The 17,587-nt window shown below is 41.2% G+C and overlaps 5 protein-coding genes across 5 annotated transcripts; 2 read left to right on the plus strand and 3 right to left on the minus strand.

Moving 5' to 3' along the window:
* Nucleotides 1-574: 574 nt before the first annotated feature.
* On the plus strand, nt 575-2,154 carry SS1G_11096 (hypothetical protein; the record flags this gene model as incomplete). Its single annotated transcript, XM_001587805.1, has 4 exons — nt 575-1,275; nt 1,395-1,571; nt 1,618-1,705; nt 1,780-2,154. 4 exons carry the CDS (start codon nt 575-577, stop codon nt 2,152-2,154), a joined length of 1,341 nt encoding a protein of 446 aa, XP_001587855.1.
* Nucleotides 2,155-2,642: 488 nt separating this feature from the next.
* On the minus strand, nt 2,643-4,825 carry SS1G_11097 (hypothetical protein; the record flags this gene model as incomplete). The annotated part of the gene is made up of 4 exons (XM_001587806.1): nt 2,643-3,083; nt 3,132-3,587; nt 3,666-4,318; nt 4,672-4,825. The coding sequence occupies 4 exons, from the start codon at nt 4,823-4,825 to the stop codon at nt 2,643-2,645; spliced, it is 1,704 nt and encodes a 567-aa protein (XP_001587856.1).
* A 2,393-nt stretch (nt 4,826-7,218) lies between these two features.
* Nucleotides 7,219-12,334, plus strand: SS1G_11098 (hypothetical protein; the record flags this gene model as incomplete). The annotated part of the gene is made up of 6 exons (XM_001587807.1): nt 7,219-7,237; nt 7,333-7,898; nt 7,950-9,561; nt 9,916-11,226; nt 11,343-11,987; nt 12,297-12,334. The coding sequence occupies 6 exons, from the start codon at nt 7,219-7,221 to the stop codon at nt 12,332-12,334; spliced, it is 4,191 nt and encodes a 1,396-aa protein (XP_001587857.1).
* A 318-nt stretch (nt 12,335-12,652) lies between these two features.
* Nucleotides 12,653-13,411, minus strand: SS1G_11099 (predicted protein; the record flags this gene model as incomplete). Its single annotated transcript, XM_001587808.1, has 3 exons — nt 12,653-12,694; nt 12,900-12,992; nt 13,130-13,411. 3 exons carry the CDS (start codon nt 13,409-13,411, stop codon nt 12,653-12,655), a joined length of 417 nt encoding a protein of 138 aa, XP_001587858.1.
* A 1,709-nt stretch (nt 13,412-15,120) lies between these two features.
* On the minus strand, nt 15,121-16,931 carry SS1G_11100 (hypothetical protein; the record flags this gene model as incomplete). Its single annotated transcript, XM_001587809.1, has 2 exons — nt 15,121-16,601; nt 16,655-16,931. 2 exons carry the CDS (start codon nt 16,929-16,931, stop codon nt 15,121-15,123), a joined length of 1,758 nt encoding a protein of 585 aa, XP_001587859.1.
* Between the last annotated feature and the right edge of the window lie 656 nt (nt 16,932-17,587).

A 17,587-nucleotide genomic window follows, 5' to 3' on the forward strand; every position in this document is an offset into this window, starting at 1 on the left:
TCTCCAGAGGAGTCTGTACCTGTACATGTTGCCATTCATTCAAAAGTGGCAAGCTATGCGATTACTACGTTAGGATTTTTGAGTCAACAATGAGCTACATGTCATCTAGGTGCCTACCACCTTGGAGCTTTCTATAAGAGACTTCTCGAAAGAAGGAACAATCTACGATGATGCAGAGCATTGAAAAATTACGCATTCAAAATGGTATCCATCTGGTGATCCCTCTAGCTGAGGTAACCCTATATAGGTACAGCAGCTCAGGAAAATCTGTGTCTCAATAGGCCAGTCGGGAATATCCTTATCACAAGCAATGTCCACGAACTAATGTAGTCATACTTCCTATCTAGCTTAAGGGCAGCTTCCAAATTGCCCGACTAGGAAAGGATATATTTCTCATTGTCAAGTTGTGCAAGGGCATGAGTGGTATGTTTTTGTTGCGGGGTAGGTGACATCAATATAGTTGTAAGTTCCACAAATAAGTCAACTATAAGTCTATAACTTACCTTCAATCAAACCTCATCTTATTTCTCTACCAGTTCATCCTTTTCGTCATTGTGATAAGATCCTTTCCATCATGGCTTCATCTCATCCTTGGACTAATCTACCAGGTCAACTTTATTCAATCTTTCCCGTCTTCGACGAACTGATTGACAAAGATCCTCAATATAATGCTTTTATAAAGACTCCAGCGATTCTATCTCAGATTGTCTTTGGGATTGGCACAGCTTTGTCAGATAAAATCATAATTATTGCCATTGATAATGGCAAATGTCATGCTAAAGCCGGTAATGCCCAGGAGGCTTCATTTATACTATCGGCTTCACCTGAACACTGGGAGCAGTTTTTCCAACCAATCCCAGTGGCTCCATTCCAAAGTTATTGGGGTATGTTAGGAATGAATATCAAGCAGGAAGGTACTCAGGTTCAAGGAGATCAAATATCCTTCACTCAGCATACCCATATTTGGAGACGTGTCCTTGAAGTCCTTCATGACGCATATTGCGGGCCGATGCAAGTGGACGAGGAGCTTGAAATGGATGAGGATTATGTTATTGGCCGTTATGTATACCTAACTATCCCAACATGGGGAAGATGCAAAGTATTTTACGAACAAAGCGGTTTCGGAGAACAAGACATAGTGTTCCTCCATACCGCCGGTGCAGATGGTCGGCAATATCATGGCGTTATGAATCATGCTACAATGCGGGAGAAGTGCAATATGATAGCTTTTGATCTACCAGGTCATGGAAAAAGCTTCCCTCCTCAAAATTATTGGTATGTATAACAGTACCCTTTAGTACCATTGTGTTAGCTTCATGACGCAAGATCACCAGTGTTTGACGTTACTGTGTCGTTAAATCATGTAAGATAATTGCTAACACTGAATACTTTAGTCCCGGTGATTACACAAACACCGAAGATAGCTATGTTGGTGCTATCGCAGCCATAATTAAGAAGTTAAATTTGAAAAAGCCTATAATATGTGGAGCATCTATGGCTGGTCAAGCTTGCCTAGCTGTAGCGACTAGAGCTGATGAAGTGGGTGCCGGTGGAGTAATTCCACTGCAAGGGTAAGACATCTATCTATCCTCTCAAAAGCATCGCTGACAATGATAGTTGCGATTATCTCAACATGGATCGTCACTTTAACGATCTATCACCTTACATCAACCAATCCCTTTTCAATCCCGAATGGATTTACGGAGTAAGTTCTCCTATACTATTCTCACCTATTCTCACCTATTCTCACCCACAAAGCTAACACCCACCCACTAAAAGATGCTATCACCAACCACCCTTCTCCCCAACAAACAACTAATCTGGCACCTATACAGCCAACAAGCCTACGGAATCTTCCACGGCGATTTAAATTTCTACTTTGGAGGTTTCGACGGACGCGTCCGAGTCTCCAATATCGATACAAAAAAATGTCCAGTGTATATGTTAACGGGTGAATATGATTGGAGTAATACTCCAGCGATAGCTCAAGCTACTTGTGATAAAATTCTAGGTGCTAAACATGTTTCTATGTCTGGTATGGGTCATTTCCCCGCTACGGAAAATCCGGAGAGGTTTGTTTTGTTTTTGTTGGAGGCTGTGGATTGGATTCGATGGAGTAGAGGATACTTGGATTTGTTGGGGGTTATTGGATGAGTGGGTTTATGTTATAGGTATTTGGATATTATTTTTGGGGAGGCTAATGTTGGAAGGAGGATATTGGTGTGTCGTTCTGTGTGAGTTTTTATTTAATATGTTGTGGAAGAGTGATGGAAATCTTGATTTAAATGCGCCGGGGAAAATATGTGATGCGTATGTTCACGTTTTTATGGTTCCTCGAGGTTATCATTGTAAATGAGTATGAAAAGAGAAAGTAGTTAATAAGACTAAATAACTCGATTCAGTTCTGGACTACTACCAGAATACCTAAAAATGGTTGGATGTGCTGTGAGAGTTTGACCATGGGGTAGGTGCAAAGGATGATGAAACTTCTCTCACATTGAATTTTTCAAGTATGAATGTATAGTTTTATTAGATCTAACTGTGTAAATAACATTAATAATCAAAACCTATCCAATCACTTCTATATGTACAAAATCTAAACTATCATACAATACCCCCAATAATATAATGTTACCAACACTCTACTTATCCCTACCATCCTCCTCTTTCTCCTCCAAAGTAACCTCCGTAACCTTCGAACCCCTCTTCTCCCCATCACTCATAACAAACTTATACTTCCCACCCAAGACCAAATCCTTCGCCACAATTTCCCTCGTCCTCCCTAAACTTTCAATATCATTAATTCTCTGTAAAGTAGCCTCGAGATGTTCTTCAAAGCCTTCTTCAGCACAGATACTTCGAAACGCCTGTTGCATTGGTACTGAATCCGCTCGAACCATGGCTTTCGAGGTAATTGTAAAGAGATTAACGTGATCGTATTGTTGGATGAAATCTGCTCGGGTCATGATTTGACGGGCTTTGTGGAGGGGGATTTCGGGGATATTGTGGGAGCCGTCGTCGATATAGGTAGGTGTGTCTTTTTCGGCGGCGACGAGTGCTTGGGCTAGGACCATGGCTGCGGACTATTGAGGGTGAGTAGGAGGGAATATTAAGTGGGGAGTGGTACTTACGGCATATTTTTGTTGATCCATTACATCATCGTCCATTTCCATTCCTAGGATCCAACATTGATTTAGGAACCATCGTCGTTCAGTGTCGATGATATTATCGCAAGTTTCAAGCATGTTTGAAGATTTGGCAACTCGGTTCAAAAAGGTTAAACGGCCGCCTACTCTGTTATAAACTTCATTTAAGATTTCAGAGGAAAGAGTTTCAGCATAATATTTCTGACGATATCTTTGAAGTGCAGACACTGCTAATCCACGTGGAAGATCCGGAATAGTAGTGACTTCCATACGGGTTGCTAGTAGCTTTAATCTTTCGTAAACCCAGTAGTCATCACTATTAAAAACCATGGTGACTAGATTAGCTGCGGCCCATTGTTCAGCTCGTTGTTGTAAAAGCTCAAGTAGATCCCTGCCATTTTCGTCATCTCGAAGAAGATGTACTGCATTGATAATCATAATCTGGAATCGTGAGTATTAACAATCTATGAGACGACACTCCGGCCAGAATTTCACGGGATGAGGGGGGCATAAACTTACTAGAGGTCCACGTCCTGAGCTTCTTCTCTTTAATGCTACCTTTTCCAATTTATTCATCGCCCGTTCGATATCCAACAAAGCTGTGCTATCCCTAGGACCCCTTTCAGAGAAATACGATCCAATATAATCCTCATTGAACTCAAAATTGAGAGCTTTTCCTAAACGGACTCTAAAAATCTCAGGGTCCGCATGTGCTTCAAACATACTAACTCCTTCTCCATCGATCTTCTGCATAGCTTCAAGTAACATGCTAGATTTGCCCACACCCTTTTCTCCAATCAACAAATGGTAATGACCACGATCTTCTCCATTCACTATCTTATCAATTTTCTCTTGCTCTGCACGATGTATCCAATGTTCATCATCTTGAGCTGTATACTTTTTAGGCACTTGTTTCGAGGTAGCGGCGAGGTCTAAAACTGGATCACCTGGCTTAAAGGCAATTTCCATCTTATGAAGAACCATCCATTTGTAGAATCTATGATAGAGATAACCTCCTAAACCAAAACCTGTTCCAAGTACAATGATGGATGCAAGAGCCGTCGCTGCAGCCTCGAGCATCTTCGCCTTGAGATTGGATGACTCATCATGTGACGACGAATCTTCTCGAGATTTTCGATAATGATTGTTTTGTGGTTCCGCCTCAGGGATTTCTAAGTGTTTTGTCAGATGAAGATTCTCTAACGATGATTGATGATGAAAGATAAGAAGTAAGTTGTCGCAAACAACACGTGGTTTTCACGTGTATGAAGATGTTTATGGTCACCATGGGTGCATACACCATCCTTCTAGAAGAAGAGCACTCATCGGAGTAATCTTTTTGACCTATTCTACACACCTAGCTGGTGCTACGCTAATGGCCATCAAAGTGAGATTGGACCACAGATAATTGAGACATCCCCATTGAAAATTAAGTTCCGATGAAAAAGAACGAGTGAAAGGAATAAATGCATGCCAAGCAGTACATGGGTTGGACGGAGATATTCAAAGAAAGGAACATACTCACGTTTTTTAGGGTTAGAATCATTTGCTTCCGTCGAGATACATCGTAATCGTGATTGTGCGATGATGGGCTTTCGTGTTTGTATCCAATGGCGCGTTGTAGAAGCGCGTAATATGGTGCTTTTGGCCAGAGATCTTTGAATGATTGAAGGTTGCATGGTCAAGGTCAAGGTTATACCCCTTTTCCCTTCCTCTTGTTTTCGGATGTATGTATGAATATATTGGTAATGGAAAAGAATGATCAAGGAAAAGGTGTGAATTGGGTATAACTGTCAGAAATCATTTCTAATTTGTTTTTTGTTGCTGTTTGATTGTTGTTTAAAAGTATTAGATTATGTTTTATGTTTGATTTGAAGCCGTCAAAGTTTGATGTTCCTAATCTGCTTGGCGGTGCTGAAGCTATGGTAAATTACGGCGAAGTTGAAAGCTGAAACGAGTGACATATACTCTGTGTGATTCTCTCATATGCTAGGTATGTTTAACCTTAGTTGGTATGGTCCCAGTTTCTAGATTCATAAAATAAAAAGCAAAATGAAGTTTTGGCTCACTGTGATAATTGTCAATTGGTAAGGTTGATCAGGAGATCAGTTAGTTCTTTAAAATCCTGTGTGATACTGGGTAGAAAGATCACGAGTCTTTGCATCCCAAATTACTTCTTCTCGATCAAATATACCACTACCCGTCGGATCACAGCGGCTGTCAATAGTAATTCGGATTCATTCCTAACGTTTTGTTGGCCGCAAACATTTCGAGATTATCCGCACTGCCGTCAAATCATGCATAATGACAGCAGTCTTGTAACCTTTCATATGCTCTCAAGTCCTCGAAGGGTTTAACTCTCTGGACTTATTTGGTAGGAATGTCCGTGAAGCAAAAACACACTTGAACGTAGGTTCTTGATAGGATTAGTATATAAATTGCTGGGTAGCGGGCTCAAATATGAAGCATGATGATGTTTTGTCCTTAGTCATGGACTAACGCCCAAACCTGGACTATACGGTGACCTTCGTCACCACATGAACATGTCAACAACATCAAGAAACTTTGGAAAATCTTCATCAGTTCAATCTCTCTAGTGCAGAATATTGTTCATGAAACAACAATCGCTTTCGGATCTCAAGACCTTTCAAAATACCTTCAACATCATGCAATCTTCACACTCCTTCTTCCGTGTCCTTCTAGAAAAGGACAATTGCATTACTAGCGACGGCAATTAGCATTTCAACGTTGCTTCTTGTATTCCCAAGCCTCCCCCCCTTTCTGAACAAGATAGATCAAGCTGTACTAAGCCTTATATCCTTGATCGTTGAGAGCCATGTGGTATATATGATTTATGAGGAGATTCCGATTGAAGGTCAATTATCTTTCCGATGCAGGATATACAGGACGTTCATCTAACCTAAAAATGAACGCCGACCTCGAGCACCAGATGGTCGACATATGAATGCATACCACCCTTTAATCGTACATGAACAATGTTGAGGAACATGCCAGCTTCGTTGGGATACCGTGGAACAATTCGAAAACTGCACATCAAAGTATATAATCATGTGAAGATGCAGCCATTGCCATTTATGGATAGGCTTTCCCCTTTGCAACCAATTTTATACCTTTGCCAAAGCTTGAGCTAATCGAGCAAATACATATGTATGAAATAATACTTCCATTGGCTAGTATTCATCGTGGAACATGGATCTTTCAAAGCCACTGGGCATGGACCCGGATGTGATCTACTTCTTCCCCCCTCCCCGGGTGAGATGAAAGTAGCATCATACATCTCTTCTCAAGCCTAAGTACCCGTTTGAACTTACCATCATATGTCAAAATCCTGGAGCCGGGATGACCCACTTCCAGCATACCTTGCTCTCATCCGTTTGCCATGCGGATACTGACATCAAGATGTAATCTGTGGTTACCGAGTCATCGACGAGTGTTAGTACTGCGATATTGAACGAATGGATAATAATCAAAGAACTTGAGGTTATAAGTCTTTTCATATATGATGAGACTCTTCTTACTTATAGCTACTTCGATAAAACCTCAACAAACTACCATTACTATGCACGTTGAGGGCTTCAAGAACACGGATCGCATCATCTGATATCCACTGACGCATGATTGTCTGGGGTATTTAATGTCATTGCCCATGGAAGAAGAGCGGAAGAAGAATAGCATTTCTACGAAAGTGTATCCAGTAGAGCTTTCTACATTGTTCGCGTTGTTATTTTTGTTGTCATTGTCATTGTCCTTGTCTCAAAGATATTTATTTCAAGTGATTCACTCACACGGTATTATAACCTTCAATGATTGGCGTGAGCACGGATCACCTTTGAGTTGAAAGGCACTCAATACAATGGCAAGAAATTCATTCTCAAGTGCTTCATGGCAGGATGATGCCTCATCTACCAGGTCTTCCTTATCATCAACTTCAAGCGACCCGATCTTCAGCTCTCCTACCAGACCCACCATTGGTCAACACCAAGATCAAACTCCTTGGATTATCAATCGTGTTTTAGAGTGTCATCTGTCCTATGAACTTCCTTTAAGAATAATGTTTTCCTTTAATGCAGGTATGTTGAAACATTGTAATTTCTTCTTCTTTCCCACTATAACGGATTGTCCGGGCGCAACCTCTGTAGTAATAACTGACTTCTTTTCTGAAAAGGTCATCGGGTACCAACATTGAAGGAGGCATACAAATGGTGGCAGTATGAACCAAAGGGAACAGCAATCATTAAGTTTCTTATCTCGTTGGAAGAATCAAAGCTTGGAAAGAAGGAGGATGGGATCAGCAAAGACAAAGACAACAGGGATGAAAGCATCGAGGCAGAAAAGATTAATCATGTTGTTCATGACCCTTTCATGGATCCCCACAATGAAACTCTACTAGATGTTGATTTTGCATCAGAATTCTCCGATGGCAAACGTGCAAGTCGAGGACTTCCACCAGACTTCATCAGAAAATGGTGCTTGGATAAAGTATTTACAAAAGTGGAGGAGCAAGTGGACTTTAGTCAGGCGCTCACCGGCATAGACTATCTTCAGGACCTAGAGTGCCGAAGGAGAGAAGCTCTTAGAGAAGTTGCCTTGCGATTGAAAATTGACAAGCATAACTGGAGAAAGGTGCTCAGTGCTGATCCTGATGCCAAGAAGTGGGTGGAAGATATCCAAGCCCAGGAGACAATTATTGAAGGTTTTTATGCTACTTGCTTCATTGATCTGAGAATCTGGGTATGTTACTCTGTTTCTCAAAGTCATCTATCATGCTGACTGACTCGATAGACTATGCTTCATGAACTCAAAACTCTACCCTTTTATAAACCGAATGTTATTGCGATGCTCAATACCCTTTATCCACCATGCATCCGAGAACTTCCAAACAATCGCATTGATCCTGAAAAATTACGAAGACACCGATCCAAATTTTACAATCTCATCGTTGAGGTGTCGCACAGCGGTATTAAAGCACTGAATGATTTTGAAATGCATCTCAAAGACTCAGCCTGCAAACATAATTGGATTGATACTCGAGAAAATTTAAAAGATTACATTGAGCTAGCCAGTAAGATGATCGAGCAATCCAATGCTGTATACGATATTATGTTCTTCAAGAAAAGCACTGCAGTAGCATCCACCATTAGATCTGCACATTCCAGAGGCACAACCGCATCTTCATTATTATCAGCTCGCACTGAACGACAGGATAATCAAAGTGAACAATTAGCCACGGCAAAGTATGTTCTTCCCGGTCCAAAAATTCCAACTTCTAGACTTCATTCAAAAAGCATAACGGACAATGTGCACAGTCATGAGAATTCTTCTAACAGCGCAATCAATTCCGATTCCCCAATCGAGTCACAAAGTTCTGGCAGGGGTGAAGGAAAACTAGAGAGTCGAAAACGCCTGGCATCTCCCAAACGTCACCACGAGTACTCTCAAGAATATCATACCATACCAATGAATGCTCCAAGAATACTCCGTTCTGTTGTGACGACTCCTAACCTCTTCCAGAATCAAAGTTTCTCAACTTCAATTCCGCCAAGTACAAAAATGGAAGTCACAGTACAGACCAACCAACATACGAGGCCACGAGCAAATACACCATTTATGGAGCAACAATCTGAAGCAGCACAACATAGCAGTTCCCAATCCTGGGCCCCATTGAAAGATCAGCATCAGAAATCAACATCCCGTCAAACATCATACCCTGATCCATGGTCAAGAGGTCCTCCCAATCCGAAATATCAACAACCTCCACGAAAAATATCTGAAGATGAAAAGCTTCTGCAAATTTTGCGCCGCGGGGAAGCTCCTATTAGAAGAAGAGCATCTTTTACCAATGGGATAAATTCATCCTCACGGCTTAGAGCCTCAAGTGCCACTTCCACAAAGATTAAACCTCACAGAATGTATAAAGATAGCTGCGCTACTTCATTTGAGACGCTTCGAGCCGGCTCTTCGCCACATGAGAATTCCTCGACTAGAATCAGCCCAAGAAAACAAGTTGAAAAGGCCTTAAAGAGTAATACAAGTGCAATTCAAGCATATCAAGCCTTGGATCTACGAGAATTACCCGGATATCCTTCAGTTCCAAAGGCCATAGCTCCAGAGAATACTCAAAGACCCCGGCTCCGAAAACAGAAGTCATATGGCTCCTCTGGCGGTCTTCGAGGTCGGGCAATGAGTGATTTTGCTCCGACCATCAACTCTCAAGTGCCTTTGCAGCAAGAGACACCAGTGATAGGTACTTCACGAAAACTTCAACTTCGCAAAACACTCTTGCGCGAATCTTCTACGGATATTCGGGTATCAAATTCGTCTCCGGCTTTTAGTGATTATGATTTTCCTACTTCTAAAACTACTCCAGCGCTGACCGCACCGAGAATCAAACTACGTAAGATACCACTAGATGACAGTTCTGCTGCGGAGATGCGTACCCTCAGTTCATCTCTTTCAACTTCAAGATCACCTCTACCGTTGAGACAAGAAATTCCTAATACACTTGGCGATAGAGCTCAACTTCGTAATACTATCTTACATGAATCTTCAGTTAATGGAGTCCAAACACAAAATACTTTGCTATCGGAGTCAAAATATCCTTTACCCTCATCATTGAATCCTACTACACTTTCTCTACGTATGGGGATTCATCAAAAAGGCAAAAAACTCACAAAATCAAGGCCGACACATGGCATTCAATGCGAATTCACACCAGCTTCCGTTAACAAAAACATGAACTTCACTACAGAAGGACACTTCGCAGATGCAGCTATCAGAAAACCCACTCTACCAGAGTTATCTCCAAATGCGGACCTTTCGTTCTTGGACAATCCCTACGAACCCCCTCCTGGGATTCAGCCACGGTTAAGAAAAAAGAGCAGTATCGCCAGCATCTTCCACAGGAAATCAATTGAAAGTTTGAAGTCTGTGAGATTTGACGATACAGAAGCAATTCATGATAGCGTAGGTTTGGAAACTGCCAGGAAATCATCGGAACGCCCAAAAAGTCCACTAAAATCATCTGTGGGCTCTAAATTTGCTACATTCAATGGCCGAGATAATGCATTGGGTATCTCTATTCCAGATGTACAATCAAGTACTACATTATCTCACATTTCTCCTGTCTCTACGGCAAATTCTTTCATGAGCTTCCCACCACCATTGCCGACTAAACAAGCATTGAAGAAGCAAAAAAGTTTGGGCCTTTTTCCTTGTGAAGGAAGTGATTCAGTAAATGACTTAGTGGCTCTTCCGAAACAACCAATATTGAAGAAACAAAAGAGTTTAGGTCTCTTCTCTCGCAGCAACAATGGGAAAGACATTAATAGAGCTATACAGACGACTCAAACATCTGTGTTTGGAGATTTGGGGGGCATATTCGATGGCTCACAACAGGGCTGTACAGCATATTGTCCTTACACTGCTTTTGCTTGCAGAGAGCCATATAGGTTTCCCGCTCCACCTAGCAGAGTACAGGCTCAAGACTCAAAACCTAACCCAGTCAATTCTTATGCTCCATCTACCAAAACACCAATCCTGAGCGATACAGCCCCGAAGCTAAAGCCAGCGGTACGAATAAATACAGCCATCAAATCTCTCGTCCTTTCAGATGAAAGTCCCGTCTCATCAGAAAACAAACTATACGGATTTATTCCTCCACCATTGAAGAAACCAGCAAGGCTTGAAGATTGGGAGACTGATCTTGATATTGCATTAGAGCAAGAACATTGTGTCAATCTAGAGCACGCAAAAGCTCAATCTACATTAAAATACCGAGCATCTCCTGGATTAAGTATCGATACCATTACCTCTAATGATTCTAATCAGTTGCGGAAAACGATATCGAAACTTTCTAAAACTACGTCGTTTGCAGAAGATACACCGAATTTACCTCCAGCAAGTCCGGGTTCTACAAAAATTGGCTCGTTTTTCATGAATGCTGGTGCAAATATTAGTGCTGTTTTCGTGGGGAAGAATAAGTCTCATGCACTGGATCTGGGTAAATCACCCAAGATACGCGTTTCTATACTCTCTAAAAAGGATTTTAAGGAAAAAGCTGGTAAATCCTATGAAGGAACCATTAGAAAAGATAGAACTGGCAGTAATTATCCCCTCTACCCTGCTTCCCCACTTCCAGGAAATCCTACTAACACCTACCCTCTTCCCCAGCCCTAGCATCCCTAATCCAAACCATCAACTCCTCCCACATCTTCACCAAACAAAGACGCCACGCACCCAACAAATCCCTCACGCACAAACACAAACCCATTCCCCGCCGCAAACGCGAAGCTCTTCTCCGTCGACACTTCCGCATCAAAGCACATATATTACAACGCTATAAACAAATTTTCCTTCTAGAAGATAGCACCAGATCGATTTATGCGGAGGGAATTAAATATTTAGATCAATATAGACCTTTTGTGAGGGAAAGCCCGGAACTTTATAGGAGGAAGGAGTTTTTGAGGAGTTGGTTGTTGGAGGTTAGTAGAGTGGAGAGGGAGAGGGGGAGAGTGTGTGGAGTACCATTTTTGAGGGGGAGGTTGGTGAGGAGGGGGGTTAGGAATTCGAATGGGGTGGGGAAGGGAGGGAGAGATTTAAGGAGGAGGGTCTTTGAGGGGTGGGCTAGGAGTGGGAAGGGGGTGGAGAGGGTTAGGGAGAAGATTGATTGGAGGAAGGAGGGGTGGTTTGAGGGGGTTAGGGTGAGGAGGGTGGAGAGGGTGAAGGAAGCGGAGGGGGTTAAGGAAGAGAGTAAGGAGATTGCGCAGGGAGTGCAGGCTGTGCAGGGTGTAAAGAAAAAGAATTTTTTGATGCTTAGGACGAGTAAGTATAAGAGATACTGAACGGAATGAGATGTTAGGATATTGGGAAATGGAAAGATGACAACGGTTGATTAGTACTAGAGTTTTAAGTGTAGGATTAGGATTAGGATAGGGATACTTGAGATCAGGAAGTGAAAATAGAAATGAAGTATGCATTTATAGCAGTGGAATGTATAGGATTACGATATCAAAAATTCAAGGTCTGAGATGAGAATATTTATATATAATTGCTGGTGTATTTGAATATTGATTAGAATTTTAAAGAGAGTATAAAAATATTAACTAACAATTCTTTGAATATTTCTTTAAGATGGATCTAGAATAAATCAAAATGAAAATAAAAAATAAATTATAAGTTCGAATATAATTAATTTAATATAGTCTGAGCTGCGTGACAGCACCGCAGTTTACTTGTTAGTTAGACCCCTTTCTCGCTACGAGATTAAAGTGACTATCAGAGAAATTCTCATAGATTCTTCGCGAAGATAAGTATATCATCGGTATAAGGAACTGAGAGCCGGCAAAACCGAAAAAGTGGAAGGATGAATACTGTGACCGTTTTAAGATGAGGTTATCGGTCTCGATTTTTCGTAACTTCGGCTCTTCCACACTTATTAGAGAGCATTTATGTCTGTGCATTTATAATTGGAATCAAGACCTGCCATCTCAATGTCTTCGCATCCTCATAGAAATGAGGATTTTGGCTGCCTATAAGAGGTGAACTCATCAGTATGATAATACTTATCTACAGGTTAGGATAAATAATGAATTGCCTCGACTATCTCAGTTCCTTCCTCCTCCTTCGCCCGTGCGGCTTCATCCCCATTTCCCAACCTTCCACTCCATCCTCGCCTAACATCTATACCCTCACCATCCTCATCCTCCCCCCCTCTCCATCAAACCCCCAACACACCCATCTATCCAATCCCCCCCTCGCCTCATCCTCATCCTCATTCTCATCCAGCCTCCCCAACCCCAGCGCACAAAAACAAAATTCCCTCCGAACCTGCAAATATATCATTAACTTCCTCACAGGACTCACCTCACAATTCTTCAAAATCTCAATCTAAAATTTTATTTCTCCCTTTAGAGTAAATTCGGTAAATTCCCTATCATCATATCTAAAAAAATAAAAAATAATACAAGATAGCGTATAATATCCCTACCGAGAAAATTCCGATTAAAAGCATAGGAAAAATCACGGAGTGCGATTATTTCACCATTGGTTAAAATGGTGTTTGCATGGAGTTTAAGGTTGAATGGGTGGAATTTTTCTGCGGTGTGGGCTGCTTGGAGGATTTTTCGGAGAGATTCTGAGTTGTTGAGGTGGATTGTGTTGAAGAGGTTGTTCCAGCGAGGGTATTCTTGTTTGAGGATTGGGTTGTTCCAGAGAGGATAGTTTTTGCTGGGGATGGGACATGTCATTTTAGGGAAGTGCTGAGGTGGTTAGGGTGTGAGGTGCTTGTGTGTTGAGTTAGTTGATGTAGAGGGATTTTGAAAGGGCACATTTTGATGGTGGGGAGGGAATGTGCATATGGCAGTGAGGTGTTTCATCCCCTTGTAATACATACCTCGTTTAAATATGACTGAGAGATTAGAAGTATCTAACGGCGCAAAAATAGTGTAATATAAACTTAGATTACTCAATAGTTTTCTAATAAATATCTCAGGGGTTCTTAAAGACTTGAGAAGTCAAGCCGATGGACACACTCACAGTTGTTTGTCTTTTTGAAAAGAAACCCTAGTCCTTCATATTTATTTATCATTCAAGCTCTGAGAAAAACAGCTGCGTAATGCAATCGTGCAAAATTGGCCATATAGTAAACAAGAAATTATGAAATAGAACTCAGAAGCGCAGATGCTCTCATTTCGCTCGCTAACGGAGGTCAATCACATAAAACACAAGAGAGCGCTGTACCAGTGGTACTTAATCTATTAATTCTATTCGAGGGGATGTATATTGAATTATGAGCTTTGGGTGAAGCAGTGTATTGTATGAATATATCAGTATCAAGTGAATTTCCTTTTTTTCCAAGTGTGTACTTTGAGACTAATATATTTCATGTGCTAATCAAATGCTCGCTCATCATACCCCTTTACCCTTCAAAATGTATGAAGATTATATTAGATTTTCCTAAGTTTGGGGAAGGATCAAAAAAAAAAAAAAGCCTACTTAAACACCCCATTCTCTTCATTACAGACCCGGAAACCCTAGCCAGCCACTTTACACTGAAGTGGAAACAGAAGACATATACTCGAGTATAATCTAACTACTCTCACAGCCCACAGAATATCCCCTTTCACCAACTAGCCACCAACTCAAACGACTGTTCCCGTCTCCCCAGGCCCACTAATCATTTTCCATGACATTACATCCGAGTATCGCCTCCTGTACTTCCCTCCGTAGTATCAACTTGAACAATCATAGTTTCCGCATCATTTTTTTTCTATCCAAAGCACCAACCAACAAACTATCATACAACACAATTCTTTCCATACTCCCTGAGTATGTAAACTATGTGTTAGGAAGTTACCTGTAAAGAAACAGTTCAATCTTGATCTCTATAGGTAGGCAAATAATGAATACACAACATCTCATCATCTCAACGTATCATCATCATCCATCCATCGAGGATTCATTCACCATCGCCAAATACGGATGATAGAGTACCTAGGGAACTGTGTAGTTTATATATCTACAAGTAAGAATTCACTTGATATTCTTTCGACTCTGTGATTATTTCATCTGGAGTGTACCTATTGTGTGTTTTTGTGAACATTTTAGTTTGGGCTAGGAATTATAAGCTTATAAGCTTAGGATGAAAAGTTAACAATGTGGAGAGTTGGTGTAGAGTGTGATGTTTTCCTATCGTAGGTAGAGTGTTGTCTAGGAGTGCTATCTATTAATGTAGTAAGATTACTTTTGGTCATATGGGGAAAGAATTATATCCAAGTGAGGGTCGATGAAGCGAATCTGACAGCAGCTGGAGGCATTTGCTCAGAATTCCATACAATCATGCGAGATATAATCATTGCTATTGGATATAATAAAAGATAAGAATATACAACAAAAACAACCATAAACCAAACTCCCACAAAGACCAAATAATCATCTAGTATGTAATATCTCCGCATCAAACATCCCTAACATAAATTCTCCCCTCAAACGGTCTCAACTTGATTTCCTCCCCCTCACTAGCACTCTCCCCCTCATCCTCATAACTCCCAAACAAAAATCCTCCCTTTACAACCGGAACCTTCCAGCTAACATCCCACTCCTTAAAATTACAAACAACCAAATATTCCTTTCCCTCACCCATCCTCAAATAAGCATAAACCTCCTCATTTTCCTGATCCAACATTTCAAACCCCCCTTTACACAACACAGGATTATTCTTCCTAATTTGAAGCATCTGTTTCCAAAACTCTAGTGTACTTCCCTTGATACCCTCTTGAGCCTTGACGTTAATCTCTTTATACTCTTCGTTTGTTTTAATCCACGGTTTTCCAGTTGTGAAACCACCATTGGGTGAATCATCCCATTGCATACCCATTCTAGAATTATCTCTTCCATATCCTTGGATCCCACGAGAGATATCCGACATATCGACCTCTTCCCCATTCGATTCCTTCTCTCTACGTTTCTTCTCTGCAGCAAAGAAATTAATCTCTTCCAAATCCCTAAATTCTTCATTTTTCCACCAGCGACTATTCGCCGTTCCGATTTCCTGTCCTTGGTATACAAATAATGTTCCTCTTCCGGTAGCATGGAAAAGCGCCAGCATTTTTGCTGCCTGAACTCTCCATTCTGGAGTATCTTTTGCCCAACGACCTAGAATGCGGGGTTGATCGTGATTTTCGAGATATAGGGAGTCCCAGCCATCATTTGCTGCATTATATGACATCCAATCTCCGAGGATTTTTTTAAGATCTGTAAGATCCCAAGAAGGACGGGGAAAGAAAGGTTTTTTACCAGGTTGGATATCAAAGTACACGTGTTCGAAATGGAAAACCATTTGAAGGGGTTTCCCTCCTTGTACTAATCCCAAGGCACTCTTGGCCGTTTTGATACCTGGGGTTTCTCCAACGGTAAAAGCTTCAGGGTAATGACAAAGTACTTCGCGATGCATTTCTTCCAGATATTCCTTTACATGTGGTCCATTGAAATTGCTATGAACTCCAACTTGAAATTCATTACGCGGATCTGTGACTTCGAAATCGGGAAATCCGGGTTCCTTTGAGATGCAATTGATAACATCCATACGGAACCCATCACATCCTTTATCAAGCCAAAATCTCATGATATCCCAGACTTCGTTACGTACGGCAGGATTGGTCCAATTTAAATCAGGTTGACTGACATCGTAGACGTGCAGATAATATTCCTCCGTTTGATGCGATGGATCTTTTTCCCATGATGAACCACCGAACATGGCTCCCCAATTATTGGGCTCTTTACCATTTTTCGGTGGTTCCCAGTAGTAGAAATCTCGTTTTGGACCATTAGGACCACCGGCGACGGATTCCTTGAACCAAGCATGCTCAGAACTGGTGTGATTTACGACAAGGTCCATGACTAGTTTAAGATCTAATTCGTGGGCTTTTTCGCAAAGACCTAAGATTATTAGTACTTACTATCGAAGTTGTGGAAATTAGAGAAAAACTTACGTTCCCAGTCTTCCATGGTACCGAACATTGGATTGATAGCTCGATAATCCGAGATATCATAGCCCATATCGTTCATAGGTGATTTGTAGATGGGAGAGAGCCATACGACATCTACACCGAGAGATTTGATGTATGGTAATTTCGAGGCGATCCCGTTAAGATCTCCATCTCCTGATCCGGTGGTGTCAAGATAGGAGGCTGGATAAATTTGATATACGATGGCTTCTTTCCACCATTGGTGAGTAGAACCAATTGTTCTTTTGGCGATGGATCCCATGTTGTTCGTAAGTTTGATAAGATATAAGATATTTTGAGGTTAAATGGGTATCTTCTTAATGACTTTCAGAAGTGACCTCTGAACGATACAAAAAAACTTGCGTGGTCTCCAAAAAGCAATTAACTAAAATTATCGACAGAAAAAGACACAGTATTCAGATTCCAGAATCTGTTTATAAAATTGAATGATGGAGAGACAGATAGTCTCTAGGATAAGAAAAATGAAGATCTATGCGTTGTTCAAAAGATAAAAAGGAAACCTTACATGTACATGTAACACTGCAGATTTGGTGTAATACCCACTGATATTTATATGTAAAGACCTCACGGTACAAGGTACCCAGCAATTGATGCTTGATTCATGTTCGATTCATGAACATCTTATCAAAACTGTATTTCACCCGCATAAAAAAGGGTCCAATATACGGGGCACACCCCGCCTTTGGGGACTATCAGGGTCAACGTCAAGCACGTTTATCACATGTGGAGACGGATCAGACGGTCAATCCATGGCGATTCTTAGTTGTTTCGATTCATTTGGCTTCATTTGGATACATTTTGATTGATACACAGGCCGATCTTCGTGGGGTTTTGTGGTAGGACCCGGTACTGAACGTTGATATTCATCGAGATTGTTTCAGAAACAAAATAAGGAGA

The sequence above is a fragment of the Sclerotinia sclerotiorum genome, genomic scaffold (assembly GCF_000146945.2).
Source record: "Sclerotinia sclerotiorum 1980 UF-70 scaffold_17 genomic scaffold, whole genome shotgun sequence".
Lineage (NCBI taxonomy): Eukaryota > Fungi > Ascomycota > Leotiomycetes > Helotiales > Sclerotiniaceae > Sclerotinia > Sclerotinia sclerotiorum.